Source organism: Pseudophryne corroboree, chromosome 4 (assembly GCF_028390025.1).
Source record: "Pseudophryne corroboree isolate aPseCor3 chromosome 4, aPseCor3.hap2, whole genome shotgun sequence".
Classification (NCBI taxonomy): Eukaryota; Metazoa; Chordata; class Amphibia; order Anura; family Myobatrachidae; genus Pseudophryne; species Pseudophryne corroboree.
This window is the reverse complement of record NC_086447.1, coordinates 448,806,861-448,826,755: the sequence shown is the minus strand read 5'-3', so window position 1 is coordinate 448,826,755 and position 19,895 is coordinate 448,806,861. Positions and strand designations below refer to the sequence as shown.

At 47.3% G+C, this 19,895-nt stretch overlaps 1 protein-coding gene across 4 annotated transcripts in view; it reads right to left on the bottom strand.

Annotated features, from left to right (window-relative positions):
* SNX14 (sorting nexin 14) overlaps positions 1–19,895 on the bottom strand; it is a 328,243-nt gene that overhangs the window by 29,069 nt on the left and 279,279 nt on the right. For all 4 annotated transcript variants that reach the window (XM_063916961.1, XM_063916962.1, XM_063916965.1 and 1 more), the window contains 2 exons: positions 10,049–10,144; positions 1,859–1,950 (listed from right to left, as the gene is read on the bottom strand). In XM_063916961.1, the coding sequence (XP_063773031.1) occupies positions 1,859–1,950; positions 10,049–10,144 (188 nt within the window). The remainder of the gene's footprint in view (positions 1–1,858; positions 1,951–10,048; positions 10,145–19,895) is intronic.

The window sequence follows — 19,895 nt, the reverse complement described above, 5'->3', positions numbered from 1 at the left end:
CCTACATGGGTAGAGAAAAATCAAAGTATTCTCACTGATCGGGAACATTGTAAAAATGGTTCTAGTCACAGTCATATGACACACCTTCGGTTATTAAGGTATTATAAGGACATTTTAACCACTACCTATTTAAAAACAAAATGACAGATAGTAACAGATAGTAACCATCACTTGTATTAAATGGATGTGGATCATCAAATCGACAGTGTCTAGGGCGACAATGTTTAGGTCGACCACTATAGGTCGACAGTCACTAGGTTGACAGGGTTTCTAGGTCGACATGTGCTAGGTTGACAGGTCAAAAGGTCGGCATGAGGTTTTTTTTTTTGCGTCTTTCTTCGTAGAGTGACCGGGAACCCCAATTAGTGCACCGTGTCCCCTCGCATTTGGGCAAGGTGCCTCGCTCCGCTACCGCTTTGCGCGGCACAGATTACCGTTCCAATCGTGGTCCATGTGGATCGTTAAATATGAAAAAGTTCAAAAAAAGAAAAAAAAAGTGAAAAACTCATGTCGACCTTTTGACCGGTCGACCTAGCACATGTAGACCTTCAAACCCTGTCGACCTAGTGTCTGTCGACATAAACACTGTCAACCTAGACAGTGTCGATCTTCAGACCGGATCCTGTATGAAATATGGGGCTAATTTAATAGTTCTTTAAGATTTCACAATTCTTTCTGTACACATTATTTTTCATTGCATTGTGTTAGTATTGTGTATAGAAGGCAATGCAAGAAAGTTTACATATTATATGTCTTCTCAAAGTGCGTAGGTCACTGGTTTCATTCATAAATGTCTTACATTGTCCAGCCTTGTGCCATTTCCATGTAGTGCTTGACACAAACACTGGAATTATACAATGACTGTCTCACTTATTTTAACGCCATTAACTATTTATACTAAATTCCAGATCTGTTGTGGTAGTAAAAGTTATCTAAAAATATTATTAGGCGTAAGAGGACTTACTTACTGGCTTGTATATGTCTGACTGCACCTTGTGCCAATGGGTAATTTTCTAGCAGCCAGTTATGTATTATATCATTCGCTGCTGTGACTAAACATTGCTGCTGTGGTCTATGACACACTGTACCCAGCTTTGCGTTGTATCTCAGTATAATGAAAGAAAACGATATACAAGTTACCAACTGTAACTCCCATGGGGATGCAGTGTGCATGTCAACATTCAAGACGTTGAGACCATAATTTCGATAAGCAGAATGTCTACAGGGCTAGGCTCAAGGTTGCTGCAAGTAGGTCAGGGTTAGAATAAAACAGCATTGTCGCCAATCTGTCAACATTCACAAAGTCGACATTCAATGTTGACATTATGTCAGTGACATTCTGAATGTCGACATGTTATACCATACCCCTCCCATGTACTTCCCAGGTTTCAAATATTGGTTCCTGTAAGTTTTATTGTCAAAATGTTTAGTACAATTTAGCTGTATGAAAAATAGCAAATCTCACCTTCCAAATTGTTCTATTAGGCTGCAGAGTAATAATTAGTAAAGATGAGCATTGATAAAAAGAAAAATTAGAGAACACGTCAGGTTGTTGTGGGAGAAGATTTTCCTATATTACTGCCTGTGATCTGCCTATAGCACTGTCAAGCAGCGACATGTACTTGGAAAAACTTTTATCATATTGGCACCTATGTTATAAAAATACCTTACGATTATGTCTTTCTGATTTCCTTGTGTATGTTTAATATCCTCTTACAATGGTTGCTAAGTATATGTAAAACGCTACATATTAAATTAAAGTCAGCTGAAAGAGGGAATTCTTTTCAATGTAATTTAAACGAAAATCGTTAAAGACAAAAAAGTAAAACTATGACCATATATATATATATATAATTACCTGTTTGTTAAGCACAGGCTGCTGCAGACAATCAAACAATAATCGAATACCTTCATACTTTGCTTCATCTCCAATACATTTCCCTATTAAATCTATGAGGTCACGAAACAAGACAAAAATATTAGTTAAAATAAAAAACATTGAGAACAAAGGCTACAAAGTCTCAATTTTTCAAGACAGCATTGTGTGGAATTTTTAGATCCGTAGCATCCAATATAGAAAATGACTGCAGCTGTAAAAATACATTATGTAATCTGCATGCATTTGTTTTCCTTTCACATTGTATGTTGTCTGCTTGGAATTTCAGAAACTGGTAAAATAAATCTCAAACAATCAGCTGCTGAAACTACTGGAGACATTATACAACACAAGGAAAATAAGATTTTACTCACCGGTAAATCTATTTCTCGTAGTCCGTAGTGGATGCTGGGACTCCGTAAGGACCATGGGGAATAGCGGCTCCGCAGGAGACTGGGCACAACTATAAAGAAAGCTTTAGGTCTAACTGGTGTGTACTGGCTCCTCCCACTATGACCCTCCTCCAGACTCCAGTTAGGATACTGTGCCCGGAAGAGCTGACACAATAAGGAAGGATTTTGAATCCCAGGTAAGACTCATACCAGCCACACCAATCACACCGTATAACTCGTGATACAATACCCAGTTAACAGTATGACAACAACTGAGCCTCTCAACAGATGGCTCAACAATAACCCTTTAGTTAAACAATTACTATATACAAGTATTGCAGACAATCCGCACTTGGGATGGGCGCCCAGCATCCACTACGGACTACGAGAAATAGATTTACCGGTGAGTAAAATCTTATTTTCTCTGACGTCCTAAGTGGATGCTGGGACTCCGTAAGGACCATGGGGATTATACCAAAGCTCCCAAACGGGCGGGAGAGTGCGGATGACTCTGCAGCACCGAATGGGCAAACTCTAGGTCCTCCTCAGCCAGGGTGTCAAACTTGTAGAATTTAGCAAATGTGTTCGACCCCGACCAAGTAGCTGCTCGGCAAAGTTGTAAAGCCGAGACCCCTCGGGCAGCCGCCCAAGAAGAGCCCACCTTCCTTGTGGAATGGGCTTTCACTGATTTAGGATGCGGCAGTCCAGCAGCAGAATGTGCAAGCTGAATCGTACTACAGATCCAGCGAGCAATAGTCTGCTTTGAAGCAGGTGCACCCAACTTGTTGGGCGCATACAGGATAAATAGCGAGTCAGTCTTTCTGACTCCAGCTGTCCTGGAAACATAGATTTTCAGGGCCCTGACTACGTCCAACAACTTGGAAGCCTCCAAGTCTTTAGTAGCCGCAGGCACCACGATAGGTTGGTTCAGATGAAAAGTTGATACCACTTTAGGGAGAAACTGGGGACGAGTCCTCAATTCTGCCCTATCCATATGGAAAATCAGATAAGGGCTTTTACATGACAAAGCCGCCAATTCTGATACACGCCTGGCCGAAGCCAAGGCCAACAACATGACCACTTTCCACGTGAGATATTTCAATTCCACGGTTTTTAGTGGCTCAAACCAATGTGACTTTAGGAAATCCAACACCACGTTGAGATCCCAAGGTGCCACTGGAGGCACAAAAGGGGGCTGAATATGCAGCACTCCCTTAACAAAAGTCTGAACTTCAGGTAGTGAAGCCAGTTCTCTCTGGAAGAAAATCGATAGAGCCGAAATCTGGACCTTAATGGAACCCAATTTGAGGCCCATAGTCACCCCTGACTGTAGGAAGTGCAGAAAACGGCCCAGCTGAAATTCCTCCATTGGGGCCTTCCTGGCCTCACACCATGCAACATATTTTCGCCAAATGCGGTGATAATGGTTTGCGGTAACTTCTTTCCTAGCTTTAATCAGCGTAGGAATGACTTCCTCCGGAATGCCCTTTTCCTTCAGGATCCGGTGTTCAAAAGCAGCCGCGGTAAGTCTTGGAACAGACAGGGCCCCTGCTGCAGCAGGTCCTGTCTGAGCGGTAGAGGCCATGGGCCCTCTGAGATCATTTCTTGAAGTTCCGGGTACCAAGCTCTTCTTTGCCAATCCGGAACAATGAGTATAGTTCTTACTCCTCTTCTCCTTATTATCCTCAGTACCTTTGGTATGAGAGAAAGAGGAGGGAACACATAAACCGACCGGTACACCCACGGTGTCACTAGAGCGTCCACAGCTATCGCCTGAGGGTCTCTCGACCTGGCGCAATATCTTTCTAGCTTTTTGTTTAGGCGGGACGCCATCATGTCCACCTGTGGCCTTTCCCAACGGTTTACAATCAGTTGGAAGACTTCCGGATGAAGTCCCCACTCTCCCTGGTGGAGGTCGTGTCTGCTGAGGAAGTCTGCTTCCCAGTTGTCCACTCCCGGAATGAACACTGCTGACAGTGCTAACACGTGATTTTCCGCCCATCGGAGAATCCTTGTGGCTTCAGCCATCGCCGTCCTGCTTCTTGTGCCGCCCTGTCGGTTTACATGGGCGACTGCCGTGATGTTGTCTGACTGGATCAGTACCAGCTGGTTTTGAAGCAGGGGTTTTGCCTGACTTAGGGCATTGTAAATGGCCCTCAGTTCCAGAATATTTATGTGTAGGGAAGTCTCCTGACTTGACCATAGTCCTTGGAAGTTTCTTCCCTGTGTGACTGCCCCCCAGCCCCGAAGGCTGGCATCCGTGGTCACCAGGACCCAGTCCTGTATGCCGAATCTGCGGCCCTCTTGAAGATGAGCACTTTGCAGCCACCACAGCAGAGACACCCTGGTCCTCGGAGACAGGGTTATCAGCCGATGCATCTGAAGATGCGATCCGGACCACTTGTCCAACAGGTCCCACTGAAAGGTTCTTGCATGGAACCTGCCGAATGGAATTGCTTCGTAGGAAGCTAACATCTTTCCCAGGATCCACGTGCAGTTATGTTTTGGTTTTAGGAGGCCTCTGACTAGAGATGACAGCTCCTTGGCCTTCTCCTCCGGGAGAAACACTTTTTTCTGTTCTGTGTCCAGAACCATCCCCAGGAACAGTAGACGTGTCGTAGGGACCAGCTGTGACTTTGGAATATTTAGAATCCAGCCGTGCTGTTGTAGCACCTCCCGAGATAGTGCTACCCCGACCAACAACTGCTCCCTGGACCTCGCCTTTATCAGGAGATCGTCCAAGTACGGGATAATTATAACTCCCTTTTTTCGAAGGAGTATCATCATTTCGGCCATTACCTTGGTAAATACCCTCGGAGCCGTGGATAGACCAAACGGCAACGTCTGGAATTGGTAATGACAATCCTGTACCACAAATCTGAGGTACTCCTGGTGAGGATGGTAAATGGGGACATGCAGGTAAGCATCCTTGATGTCCAGTGATACCATGTAATCCCCCTCGTCCAGGCTTGCAATAACCGCCCTGAGCGATTCCATCTTGAACTTGAATTTTTTTATATATGTGTTCAAGGATTTCAATTTTAAAATGGGTCTCACCGAACCGTCCGGTTTCGGTACCACAAACATTGTGGAATAGTAACCCCGTCCTTGTTGAAGTAGGGGCACCTTTACTATCACCTGCTGGGAATACAGCTTGTGAATTGCCTCTAACACTGCCTCCCTGCCTGAGGGATTTGTTGGCAAGGCAGACTTGAGGAAACGGCGGGGGGGGGGGAGACGTCTCGAATTCCAGCTTGTACCCCTGAGATACTACTTGAAAGATCCAGGGATCCACCCGTGAGCGAGCCCACTGATCGCTGAAATTTTTGAGACGGGCCCCCACAGTACCTGGCTCCGCCTGTGGAGCCCCAGCGTCATGCTGTGGACTTAGAGGAAGCGGGGGAGGACTTTTGCTCCTGGGAACTGGCTGTATGCTGCAGCTTTTTCCCTCTACCTCTGCCTCTGGGCAGAAAGGACGCGCCTTTAACCCGCTTGCGCTTATTGGGCCGAAAGGACTGTACCTGATAATACGGTGCTTTCTTTGGCTGTGAGGGAACATGGGGTAAAAATGTAGACTTCCCAGCTGTTGCTGTGGAAACGAGGTCCGAGAGACCATCCCCGAACAACTCCTCACCCTTATAAGGCAAAACTTCCATGTGCCTTTTAGAATCTGCATCTCCTGTCCACTGCCGAGTCCATAACCCTCTCCTGGCAGAAATGGACATTGCACTTATTTTAGATGCCAGCCGGCAAATATCCCTCTGTGCATCCCTCATGTATAAGAGTGCGTCTTTAATATGCTCTACGGTTAGCAATATAGTGTCCCTGTCTAGGGTATCAATATTTTCCGACAGGGAATCTGACCACGCAGCTGCAGCACTGCACATCCATGCTGAAGCAATAGCTGGTCTCAGTATAACACCTGTGTGTGTATATATAGACTTCAAGATAGCCTCCTGCTTTCTATCAGCAGATTCCTTCAGGGCGGCCGTATCCGGAGACGGTAGTGCCACCTTCTTTGACAAGCGTGTGAGCGCTTTATCCACCCTAGGGGATGTTTCCCAACGTGACCTATCCTCTGGCGGGAAAGGGTACGCCATTAGTAACCTCTTCGAAATTACCAGTTTCTTATCGGGGGAAGCCCACGCTTCTTCACACACTTCATTTAATTCCTCAGATGGAGGAAAAACAACTGGTAGTTTTTTCTCTCCAAACATAATACCCTTTTTTGTGGTACCCGGGGTAACATCAGAAATATGCAACACATTTTTCATTGCCTCAATCATATAACGTGTGGCCCTATTGGAAGATACATTAGTCTCATCGTCGTCGACACTGGAGTCAGTATCCGTGTCGACATCTGTGTCTGCCATCTGAGGTAGCGGGCGTTTTAGAGCCCCTGATGGCTTTTGAGACGCCTGGGCAGGCACAGGCTGAGAAGCCGGCTGTCCCATATTTGGTATGTCGTCAAACCTTTTATGCAAGGAGTCGACACTGTCGCGTAATTCCTTCCACAGAACCATCCACTCAGGTGTCGACCCCGCAGGGGGTGACATCACATTTATCGGCATTTGCTCCGCCTCCACATAAGCCTCCTCATCAAACATGTCGACACAGCCGTACCGACACACCGCATACACACAGGGAATGCTCTGACAGAGGACAGGACCCCACAAAGCCCTTTGGGGAGACAGAGAGAGAGTATGCCAGCACACACCAGAGCGCTATATAACACAGGGATCCCACTATAAATGAGTGTTTTTTTCCCTTATAGCTGCTTATATTATATATACTGCGCCTAAATTTAGTGCCCCCCCTCTCTTTTTTACCCTTATGTAGCTTGACACTGCAGGGGAGAGCCAGGGAGCGTCCTTCCAGCGGAGCTGTGAGGGAAAAATGGCGCCAGTGTGCTGAGGGAGATAGCCCCGCCCCTTTTCCGGCGGACTTCTCCCGCTTTTTCTGGAATTCTGGCAGGGGTATTTTTACACCTATATAGCCTTCCTGACTATATATGGTGTAGATTTGCCAGCCAAGGTGTATTATATTGCCCTCAGGGCGCCCCCCCCCAGCGCCCTGCACCCATCAGTGACCGGAGTGTGAGGTGTGCATGAGGAGCAATGGCGCACAGCTGCAGTGCTGTGCGCTACCTTGTTGAAGACAGAAGTCTTCTGCCGCCGATTTTCCGGAACACTTCTTGCTTCTGGCTCTGTAAGGGGGCCGGCGGCGCGGCTCCGGGACCGAACATCGAGGTCGGGTCCTGTGGTCGATCCCTCTGGAGCTAATGGTGTCCAGTAGCCTAAGAAGCCCAAGCTACCACCAGTTAGGTAGGTTCGCTTCTTCTCCCCTTAGTCCCTCGCTGCAGTGAGTCTGTTGCCAGCAGATCTCACTGTAAAATAAAAAACCTAAAATATACTTTCTTTCTAAGAGCTCAGGAGAGCCCCTAGTGTGCATCCAGCTCAGCCGGGCACAAGATTCTAACTGGAGTCTGGAGGAGGGTCATAGTGGGAGGAGCCAGTGCACACCAGTTAGACCTAAAGCTTTCTTTATAGTTGTGCCCAGTCTCCTGCGGAGCCGCTATTCCCCATGGTCCTTACGGAGTCCCAGCATCCACTTAGGACGTCAGAGAAATTCAGGTTTTTACTAAACATCCACCACTCTTTAATATTAAATTGTATTTGTTTACAATGGTCCCTTGCTGCCATAACTGTACAGATACCATACTGCCATACAGAGCCGTAACTAGACTTTTTGGTGCCCTGTGCCAGAGAGAGAATTTGTCCCCCCCCCACCACCACCTTTTTTCCCGATAGGGACATAAGAAGCATGTCTCGTGGGGAAGGGGCTTGACAAGATTGATCCCAGATGAAGCCCATGCTATTATACACACACATTTATAGGTCACTGCAAGAAAATGGATTTGGATACAAATCCTCTTTATACCACATTCATGCACCTAATTTGAGAGCTTGTTGTTATTCAGTTACAATACCTTTATTAAATAACACATTTCAATATACTGCCATAACCAAGATTCAAACCTATAACTTGTGGAATTCTAATCAAGCACCCTACTCATTGAGCTATATGATCCTGCATAAAAACTATGAACACTATATGAAGTTACTGGCACTTTGTAGAAAAAAATAATCAGCATGGCAATTGAGCAGATCTATGTAGTGTGCACCCAAACATCCAATCCCTTACACCCACACACTACACAGATCTGCTCAGCCGCAATGCTGATAATTTTTTCTCAAAGTAATAGTTAGAATTCTCTAGCTCAGAATTATATACCTTTCTATGTAAGGGCAGATAGTTAAATGAATAGATTGTCTGACTGCAATGCTACAGGCAATGTGTTCGAATCCCAGTTATGTCAGCATCTTGAAATGTAATAAAGGACAGTGTGACTGAATAACAAAGAAATCTCTAGTTGAGTTCATGAATGTTGTATAGGTATTAGTGACAGAAGGGGTCAGGGTAGGAGACGGGGGCGGTCAGGAGATGCTGGGCTCAATATGAAAGTAAAAAATGAAAGTAAAACAGATTATTGACAAGTGGCACCAACAGTGCCCTCTACCCTGCAGTCACAGCATGCACTGCCTGGATGAACAGGACTGAATCTTGCCAGCACTGGCAAGATTCAGTGCTGTTCATCCAGGCAGTGCATGCTGTGACTGAAGGGTGGCGGGGCAGCACTATATGTCTTTATAGTAGCCACTGAGATCTTCCCTAGTGCAAAATTACTACACAGAATGTAGGATGCTTATACTATAGATTTCTAAGTATTAGAAGACTATAAGGGTGTCATTGAGCAAGGGAATTTACCAAGATCTATCACCATTTCCCTCCTGCGAGGCTTAAATTGGCAAATCTTAACAATACAATAAAAATATGTAAAAGGACCCACTTGAACAGGTTTGGTATGTTAACCCGCCGCCCAGGATACCGAATGTCACTATCCCGACTTCTGCATATCGAGCAGTGGAAAGCCGGCGGGAGGATGGGGTGAGCGCAACAAAGCTACGCTCACCAAAGGTTCTATTCTCCTTCTATGTACACCCATAGAGGGAGAATCACCTACCTCGCCGGCATACCGGCGGCGGTATCGTTCCCCCGTCGGGATCCTGGCGTTTGTATTGCGACTGCCAGGATCCCGACGATCGGTATGCTAACCGCATACCATTTGAACCTGTGTCTTTTTTCATCCTTACTATGTAAAAATAATAACTATTATTAGATAAGAATATGACTCAAAACGCTTTACATTTGTAAAAGACAGAAGAAGATACTGTAACTAAGCATTTGGGTTGTATTTTTTTTTTAGGAACAAAGGGACATTAGTGGAATGTGTGAGTAAACAGGTAAGCCTTGAGTCTGCTTTTGAAGGAATCTAGAGTAGGAGTTTCTCGAACTGTGAGGTGAAGCGCGTTCCAAAGAGTCGGAGTCGCAAAGCTGAGTGCTGACTCTAGTATGAATTAAGGGAGATTCTTGGTACTGCTAATAGTCCTCTATCTGCAGACACAGTAAGCGAGAGGGACAGTAAGGAATCATTCTATATGTTAAACATACTAATATTATATTGTATACTATTGTTGACACAAATATCTCAAATTGTTCTGCTTGACAAGTTCTGTTCTCAGTGAATGCAGAGAAAAAAAATGTTTTTAACTTCTTGATGCTGTTTATTAACATACAAGCAGAAATACTTTTGATAAATATGCTCCAATTCATATGCTACCAATCTCATACAATAAATATTATATATAACAAGACAAACCTGGAATGTAACTCATCATTTCATCAAAGGTCTGCTTTGCCCGTTTCTGTTTGGTCACTGCAGAACGCGGTTCAGTGCTTTCACAAAATACAGCATCTGGAAAGAGAAAAACAATAAAACTTGTCACTCATAAATAATTGTTGAGTACAATATGTTACATTATAATATATTATAATAAATATACAAAAATATCTATCCTTTTTTAACATGGTGAAACAATTGTCCTGTATGTGGTTCACCCTCTAACTTACTTTTGTTGGGGCTTCTATTTAGTACCCACACCATTTCATGAACAAAACTGACATCATATCTAATTTCAGCGCAGTCTGTAGAAAGCAGTAAATGTTTGCTGACTGAACCGGTCTTATTGATCTATTATGCTATAAAACCATGGTGGCTGAACTTGGCCCTCAGGCACCTCTGACAGCTCATGTTTTCTAGATCTCATAGCTGTACACAGGTATATTAATTGCTAATAAATTTTAAAAGATCCACAGGTGGTTGGAAAACAGGAACTGTTGGGGGTCCTTGAGGATTGACTTTGTACTATAAAGGAAGGTGTAGAGTGGCTGCAGCATTTGACTGGATAGTCATACCTCCTGTCATCCACTACAAATCTCTAGAATGCAAACTCTGAATCTCCTGCCTGGGCATTTCAGTCATGGTGATACTTCTCCACCAGCTGATTAAAGAGGACCTTTAACCACTTAACTGGCAGTCTCATGGGATGTGACAACAGCCAGATAGGCTTTCCCTGACACGGTTGCATCCCACACAACTATGCCCTGCCACTGTGTTCCTGGTTTTTTAAATTGGAAATCAGTTATGCACAAGTGCAGGACTGACTTCATACTGCTGGACTAGAGCAGTGCTGTAACAGTCTCTGAGCACCGTCATCACTGCCAATTATGTGAACATTACAGAGTGCATGCGCCAGACAAAAAAGTTAAATATCCAAACGCAAAAAGAAGAACTGAGCACTACTGCCGATCTCAGCATTCCAAGTGCCCCTGGGGGACATTTGGAGGGGTGGTGTGATCCGCTCCACTGCACTATGCCTACAGGCAGAGGTAAGTGCTAATGGGAGCAAATCTAGAACAGAAAATAAAGGTGTTCCTTGCTTATTAACGTATTGTTCAGCTGCTCAATCAGCTTTGACTGCTTGGATTTTTGATAAAACAAACGCTATTAAATTAAAATGATGTGTATAGGCACTGGTACTGGAAAAAAGAAAAAAAGAGACAACACAAAAAAATAGGAATTGAGTCCCTATCAGTAATTACTTTTCTCCTAGTCCGTAGTAGATACTGGGGTCTTGTACTTTAGTACCATGGGGTATAGATCGGGTCCACTGGAGCCTGGCACTTTAAAACTTAAGTGTGTGTATGTGTGTCCTGGCTCCTCCCCTCTATGTCCATCCTACAAGACTACAAAACTGTGCCCGAAGAGACGGACATAACATGAGAGAAGAACAATACAATAGCGGTGAGGCAACAAGCCAACACACAACCATGAACGAAAGGAGGGCGCTAACCAGAACAGAGGATAGCAACACCAATCAAACCTGGATAGCATGGCTATCCCAACAACAAAATGGGCCTGCAACGTTGGTCAAAATCAATACTTAAACAGGGAAGCAGGAACGAAGCACCGAGGGCCTAATTCAGACCTGATCGTAGCACTGCTAAATTTTGCAGGGCCACGATCAGGCACACTGACATGCGGGGAGGGACGCCCAGCACAGGGCTAGTCCGCCCCGCATGTCAGGCCCACCCTCCCCCGGCAGAAGTACAAAAGCATCGCACAGCGGCAATGCTTTTGCACTTCAGGAGTAGCTCCCGGCCGGAATAGCTTTTGCATCCTGGCCGGGAGCTACTCGTCACTGCCTGGGTTGCAGCTGCTGTGTGACATCACGCAGCCACTACGGCCCACCCTCTGCACGGTCCGGCCATACCTGCGTTGGTTGGACCGCGTACACAAAACGGCGTCCAAATGCCGCCGTGCTGCCCCCTCCCGCCCAGCCTGTCAATCAGGCAGAGGCAAATGCTAGACAACGACGGCTGTCAGCCATACGCCAGCGCACTGCGGCGCTGGCGCACTTCTGACCTGATCGCTGGGCTACGAAGAATGGCAGCGTACGATCAGGTCAGAATGACCCCCTGAGGCAGACGCCCAGTATCCACTACGGACTAGGAGAAAATAAGATTTTAAACCTACTGGTAAATCTTTTTCTCGTAGTCCGTAGAGGATGCTGGGGACTCCGTAAGGACCATGGGGATAGACAGGCTCCGCAGGAGACATTGGCACTTTAAGAAAGACTTTAGGTATGGGTGTGCACTGGCTCCTCCCTCTATGCCCCTCCTCCAGACCTCAGTTAGAGAAACTGTGCCCAGAGGAGACGGACAGTACGAGGAAAGGATTTTTGTTAAACCAAGGTCAAGATTCATACCAGCCCACACCATTCACACCGTATAACTTGTGATAAACTAACCAGTTAACAGTATGAAAAAACAACATAGCATCAGTCGGAGACCGATGAAAACTATAACAGAACCCTTATGTAAGCAAAACTATATACAAGTCTTGCAGAAGTAGTCCGCACTTGGGACGGGCGCCCAGCATTCTCTACGGACTACGAGAAAAAGATTTACCGGTAGGTTTAAAATCTTATTTTCTCTTACGTCCTAGAGGATGCTGGGGACTCCGTAAGGACCATGGGGATTATACCAAAGCTCCCAAACGGGCGGGAGAGTGCGGATGACTCTGCAGCACCGATTGAGCAAACAGGAGGTCCTCCTCAGCCAGGGTATCAAACTTACAGAACTTTGCAAAGGTATTTGAACCCGACCAAGTAGAAGCTTGGCACAGCTGTAGTGCCGAGACCCCTCGGGCAGCTGCCCAAGATGAGCCCACCTTCCTAGTGGAATGGGCCTTGACCGATTCTGCTAACGGCAATCCAGCCGTCGCATGTGCCTGCTGAATCGTGTTACAGATCCAGCGAGCAATAGTCTGCTTTGAAGCAGGAGCGCCAACCTTGTTGGCTGCATACAGGACAACCAGTGCTTCTGTTTTTCTGACTCTAGCCGTTCTGGTCACGTAAATTTTCAAAGCCCTGACCACATCAAGTAACTCGGAATCCTCCAAGTCTCGTGTAGCCACAGGCACCACAATAGGATGGTTCTAATGAAAAGATGACACCACTTTAGGCGAAAATTGAGGACGGGTCCGCAATTCCGCTCTATCCATATGGAAAACTAGATAGGGGCTTTTATGAGACAAAGCCGCCAATTCCGACACTCGCCTAGCCGAAGCCAAGGCTAACAACATGACCACTTTCCAAGTGAGATATTTTAACTCCACCGTTTTAAGTGGTTCAAACCAGTGCGACTTGAGGAAACTCAACACCACGTTAAGGTCCCAAGGTGCCACCGGAGGTACAAAAGGAGGCTGAATATGCAGCACTCCCTTCACAAAAGTCTGTACTTCTGGGAGAGAAGCCAATTCTTTCTGAAAGAAAATGGATAAGGCCGAAATCTGAACCTTAATGGAGTCTAATTTTAGGCCCAAATTCACTCCAGTCTGTAGGAAGTGAAGGAAACGGCCCAGATGGAATTCTTCCGTAGAAGCATTCCTGGCCTCACACCAAGAAACATATTTTCGCCATATACGGTGATAATGTTTAGCTGTCACGTCCTTCCTAGCCTTTATCAGAGTAGGAATGACCTCATCAGGAATGCCCTTTTCCGCTAGGATCCGGCGTTCAACCGCCATGCCGTCAAACGCAGCCGCGGTAAGTCTTGGAACAGACAGGGCCCCTGTTGTAACAGGTCCTGTCTTAGAGGAAGAGGCCACGTATCTTCTGTGAGCATCTCCTGCAGATCCGGATACCAGGCCCTTCGTGGCCAATCTGGAACAATGAGAATTGTCTGTACTCCTCTTTTTCTTATTATTCTCAACACCTTTGGGATGAGAGGAAGAGGAGGAAACACATAGACCGACTGGAACACCCACGGTGTCACTAGGGCGTCCACAGCTACCGCCTAAGGGTCTCTTGACCTGGCGCAATACCTCTGCAGCTTTTTGTTGAGGCGGGACGCCATCATGTCTATCTGGGGCAGTCCCCACTGACTTGCAATCTGTGCGAAGACTTCCTGATGAAGTCCCCACTCTCCTGGATGCAGGTCGTGTCTGCTGAGGAAGTCTGCTTCCCAGTTGTCCACTCCCGGAATGAACACTGCTGGCAGTGCGCTTACATGATTTTCCGCCCAGCGAAGAATCCTGGTGGCTTCCGCCATTGCCACTCTGCTCCTTGTGCCGCCCTGGCGGTTTACATGAGCCACTGCGGTGATGTTGTCTGACTGGATCAGAACTGGTAAGTCGCGAAGCAAGGTCTCCTCTTGACGAAGGGCGTTGTATATGGACGTTGATGTGAAGACAAGTTTCTTGACTTGACCAAAGACCCTGGAAGTTTCTTCCTTGTGTGACTGCTCCCCAACCTCGGAGGCTCGCGTCCGTGGTCACCAGAACCCAGTCCTGAATGCTGAACCTGCGGCCCTCTAGAAGGTGAGCACTCTGCAGCCACCACAGGAGAGATACCCTGGCCCTGGGGGGCAGTGTGATCAACCGCTGAATCTGTAGATGTGACCCGGACCACTTGTCCAGTAGGTCCCATTGGAAGGTCCTCGCATGGAACCTGCCGAACGGAATGGCCTCGTAAGATGCCACCATCTTTCCCAGGACTCGAGTGCAGTGATGCACTGACACCTGTTTTGGTTTCAATAGGTTCCTGACCAGAGTCATGAGTTCTTGAGCCTTTTCCGTTGGAAGATAAACCCTTTTCTGGTCCGTATCCAGAATCATGCCCAAGAAGCTCAGACGAGTCGTAGGAACCAGCTGCGACTTCGGGATATTGAGAATCCAGCCGTGTTGCTGTAACACTCTCAGTGAAAGTGACACGCTGCTCAGCAACTGCTCTCTTGATCTCGCTTTTATGAGGAGATCGTCCAAGTACGGGATAATTGTGACCCCCTGCTTGCGCAGGAGCACCATCATTTCCGCCATTACCTTGGTGAAAATCCTCGGGGCCGTGGAAAGCCCAAACGGCAACGTCTGAAATTGAAAATGACAATCCTGTACCGCAAATCTCAGGTACGCCTGATGAGGTGGATATATTGGAACATGAAGGTATGCATCCTTTATGTCTAGGGATACCATAAAATCCCCCCCTTCCAGGCTGGCGATGACCGCTCTGAGTGATTCCATCTTGAACTTGAACCTTTTCAAGTATAGGTTCAGGGATTTTAAATTTAAAATGGGTCTGACCGAACCGTCCGGTTTCAGGACTACAAACAGGGTTGAGTAATATCCCCTCCCTTGTTGCAGTAGGTGAACCTTAACCACCACCTGTTGAAGATACAATTTGTGAATTGCATTTAACACTAACTCCCTTTCTGAGGGAGAAGCTGGCAGGGCCGATTTGAGGGAGGAAAAGTTACTTCAGGTTTCTTTTCCTTATACATGTGTACCCTCGTGTCAGGGACAGTGGGTTCCTCTGTGATATGCAAAACATCTTTTATTGCAATAATCATATATCGAATACATTTAGCCAATTTTGGCTGTAACTTTGCATCATTGTAGTCGACACTGGAGTCAGAATCCGTGTAGGTATCTGTGTCTACTATTTGGGATAGTGGGCGCTTTTGAGACCCCGAAGGTCCCTGCGACATAGCAACAGACATGGGTTGATTCCCTGGCTGTTCCCTAGCTTCCGCTTTGTCTAATCTTTTGTGCAATAAATTTACATTAGCACTTAAAACATTCCACATATCCATCCAGTCAGGTGTCGGCGTTGTCGACGGAGACACCACATTCATTTTCTCCTCCTCCTCCCCCGGAAAGCCTTCTACCTCAGACATGTCGACACACGCGTACCGACACACCACACACTCAGGGAATCCTCTTATCTGAAGACAGTTCCCCCACAAGGCCCTTTGGAGAGACAGAGAGCCGGATGTACTAAGCGGAAAATGCGGTAAACTCCCTGTTTACCGCATTTTCCTGATGTACTAGCTTTAGCTGGCGATAGTCCATAGAAGCCAATGGGCTTCTCTCCGCGGCGCTGTGTGAGGGATCCCTCCCAGCATGCCCTGCGGCCGCCCCCGTCACCCCGCGCATGCGCAGACTGACTCCCGGGCCGAATCCCGGAAGTCAGGCTGCCGCTGCACAACGCGGAGGTCAGCTCTTATCGGAAGAGCTGTCCTCCGCAATACTGATCGCATATGTTAGTACATATGCGATCAGCATCGTGGCGCAGGATGGCGATGTACATTAGTACATCCCGCCCAGAGAGAGAGTATGCCAGCACACACCCAGCGCTATATGACCCAGGAAAAAACACAATATGTTTACCTAGATAGCGCTGTAATCTGTATATTGCGCCAAATATGTGCCCCCCCCCCCCCCTTCTTTAAAACCCTCTTTCACCGTGGATAAGCAGGGGAGAGTCCGGGGAGCTTCCTCTCAGCGCTGTGCTGTGGAGAAAATGGCACTGGTGAGTGCTGAGGAAGAAGCCCCACCCCCTCAGCGGCGGGCTTCTGTCCCGCTCAAATATGTAAAAAACCAGGCTGGGGCTCTTTAGATATACAGTGCCCAGCTGTATATATATATATACACTTTTGCCAGAAAACGAGGTTTATTGCTGCCCAGGGCGCCCGCCTAGGGCGCCCCCCCTGCGCACTGCACCCTTACAGTGACTGCCGTTTGTGTGTGCTGTGTGGGAGCAATGGAGCACAGCTTTACTGCTGTGCGTTACCTCAGTGAAGATCTGAAGTCTTCTGCCGCCTCTGAAGTCTTCTTACTTCTCATACTCACCCGGCTTCTATCTTCCGGCTCTGCGAGGAGGACGGCGGCGCGGCTCAGGGACGGACGGCGAGGGTAAGACCTGCGTACCGATCCCTCTGGAGCTAATGGTAGCCTAAGAAGCAGAGCCTTGAAACTCACAGAAGTTGGTCTGCTTCTCTCTCCTCAGTCCCACGATGCAGGGAGTCTGTTGCCAGCAGGCTCCCTGAAAATAAAAAACCTAACAAAATACTTTCTTTCAGGAAACTCAGGAGAGCTCCCTGTAATGCACCCAGTCTCCTCTGGGCACAGTAGTAAACTGAGGTCTGGAGGAGGGGCATAGAGGGAGGGGCCAGTGCACACCAATACCTAAAGTCTTTCTTAAAGTGCCCATGTCTCCTGCGGAGCCCGTCTATCCCCATGGTCCTTACGGAGTCCCCAGCATCCTCTAGGACGTAAGAGAAAAGGAATTACCGGTAGGTATTAAATTCCTATTTTCTCTTACGTCCGTAGTCTGGGGTCTTGTACTTTAGTACCATGGGGAAGTCCCAAAGCTCCCAAATGGGTGGGACAGTGCTGAGACCCCTGCAAAACCGCCTGACCAAACTGAAGGTCATCCTTGGCCAAGGTATCGAACCTATAGAATTTAACAAACGTGTACGAACCAGACAGAGTTGCAACTTGGCACAATGGTAGGGCCAAGACACACCGGGAAGCTACCCAGGAGGACCCCACTGACCTCGTTGAGTGGGCCTGAATAGACGTCGGGAAGGGCAGAGCCGCCGAAGTATAGGCATGTTGAATGGTCAACCTGAGCCAATGAGCAATAGATTGCTTAGAAGCTGGTCGACCAATCTTGGAGGCATCATAAAGGACAAACAGCGAGTCAGATTTCCGATGACGTGCCGTCCTTTTGACATAAATCTTCAGAGCCCTGACCACATCCAAGGACTCAGGGCCCACAGAACCGTCAGACAACACTGGAACCACAATAGCCTGGTTCACATGAAAAGCTGACACCACCTTCAGCAAAAACTGAGGACGAGTCCTAAGTTCCGCCCTGTCTTCATGAAAAATCACGACAAGGCCCCTAATTTAGGGATACGCCTGGCTGACACCAATGCCAATAACATCACCGTCTTCCAGGTGAGAAATTTCAACTCCACCCTATGTAAGGGTTCAAACCAATCCAACTGGAGAAATGACAGAACCACATTGAGGTCCCACGGAGCCGTGGAAGGTACAAAGGGCGTTGGATATGAAGAACACCCTTCAGGAAAGTCTGTTCTTCAGGCAACGTAGCAAGCTGTTTCTGGAAGAAAATAGAGAGCTCCGAAATCTGGACTTTGATGGAGCCTAAGCGTAGGCCCATATCCACTCCCACTTGCAGAAAAAGTAGAAAACGACAAATTCTAAATTCCACAGGAGGAACCTTTCTACTTTCACACCAGCAAACACATTTTCCAGATACAATGATAATGTTTCCACGTTACCATCTTTCTGGCCTGGACCACAGTGCAAATAACCCGGGAGGGAAGACCTTTTCTTGCTAGAATCTCCCTCTCAACCTCCAAGCAGTCAAACGTAGCTGCTGCAAGTCTGGATAGACGAACGGACCTTGCTGAAGAAGATCGTCTTGGAGCGTCAGATGTCAGGGATCCTCCAGCGCCAAGGCCCGGAGGTCCGAGTACCACGCCCGTCTAGGCCAATCCGGGGCAATGAGAATTGCCAGAACGATTTCCCTTCTTAGCCTTTTTAGCACCCTCTGGATTAGCGGTAGAGGAGGGAACAGGTACGTCCACGGTGTCGTCAGGGCATCCACTGCTACGGCCTGTGGATCCCTTGTTCTGAAGCAGTAATGGCAGAGCTTCTTGTTGAGACGAGAAGCCATCAAATCTGTCTGTGGACAGCCCCACCGGCGGATCAACTGCTGAAACACCTGGGGATGCAGGTCCCATTGCCCTGGATGGAGGTCGTGCCTGCTGAGAAAGTCCGCTTTCCCAGTTGTCCACTCCTGGAATTAATATGGCTGAGATGGCCCTTGCATTGGCCTCCGCCCAGAGGAGGATTTTTGACCTCTCGCATTGCCGGTCTGTTTCTTGTTCCTCCTTGACAGTTTATGTACGCCACCGCCGTGGCTTTGTCCGATTGAACCTGGATAGCCTGACCCTTCCGGAGATGGGAGGCTTGTAGAAGAGCATTGTAAACTGCCCTGGTTCCAGAATGTTTAATCAGTAAAGTTGATTTCTGAACTGACCACAACCCTTGGAACTGGGCCCTTTGGGTCACCGCTCCCCAACCCCGGAGGCTGGCATCCGTTGTTAGTAGAATCTAAAGGAGGATATTGAAACATCTGCCCTCTAGTAAGTGAGGAAGTTGAAGCCACCATAATAGAGAAATCCGGGGTCACTTCCTGATGCATATGCAGGTGAGAACCTGACCACTTGTCCAGCAGATTCAATTGAAAAGGCTGGGCATGAAACCTGCCATATTGGATTGCCTCATAAGCAGCCACCATCCTGCCCAGTAACCTGATGCAAAAATGGATAGACACCCTGCGAGGACTGAGTACCGAGCGGACCATAGCCTGGATAGCCAAGGCCTTGTCCATTGGGAGAAACACCTTTTGAGAAACCGTATCCAGTATCATTCCCAAGAACTGAAGACGCTGGGTCGGCTCCAGGTGAGATTTCTGGAAATTCAGGATCCACCCATGATCCGTGAGAAGGCGAGTTGTCAGAATGATGTTGTGTAGCAGACGTTCCCTGGACACATCTTTTAGGAGAAGATCGTCCAAGTAGGGGACTATGTTGACACCCATCATGCGCAATTGCAGCATCATCTCCGCATTACAAAGCTTAATAGAAGTGAAATGCGCATAGGCATCGCTGTACGCTGTCAGAACTGTTACAATTAGAAACATGTAATCCTGAGTGTTTAGCTATAACAATGAATTAATGTGATGGCAATAGTGTAGCAAATGAGATTAATACTGATTATACAGAGGTAT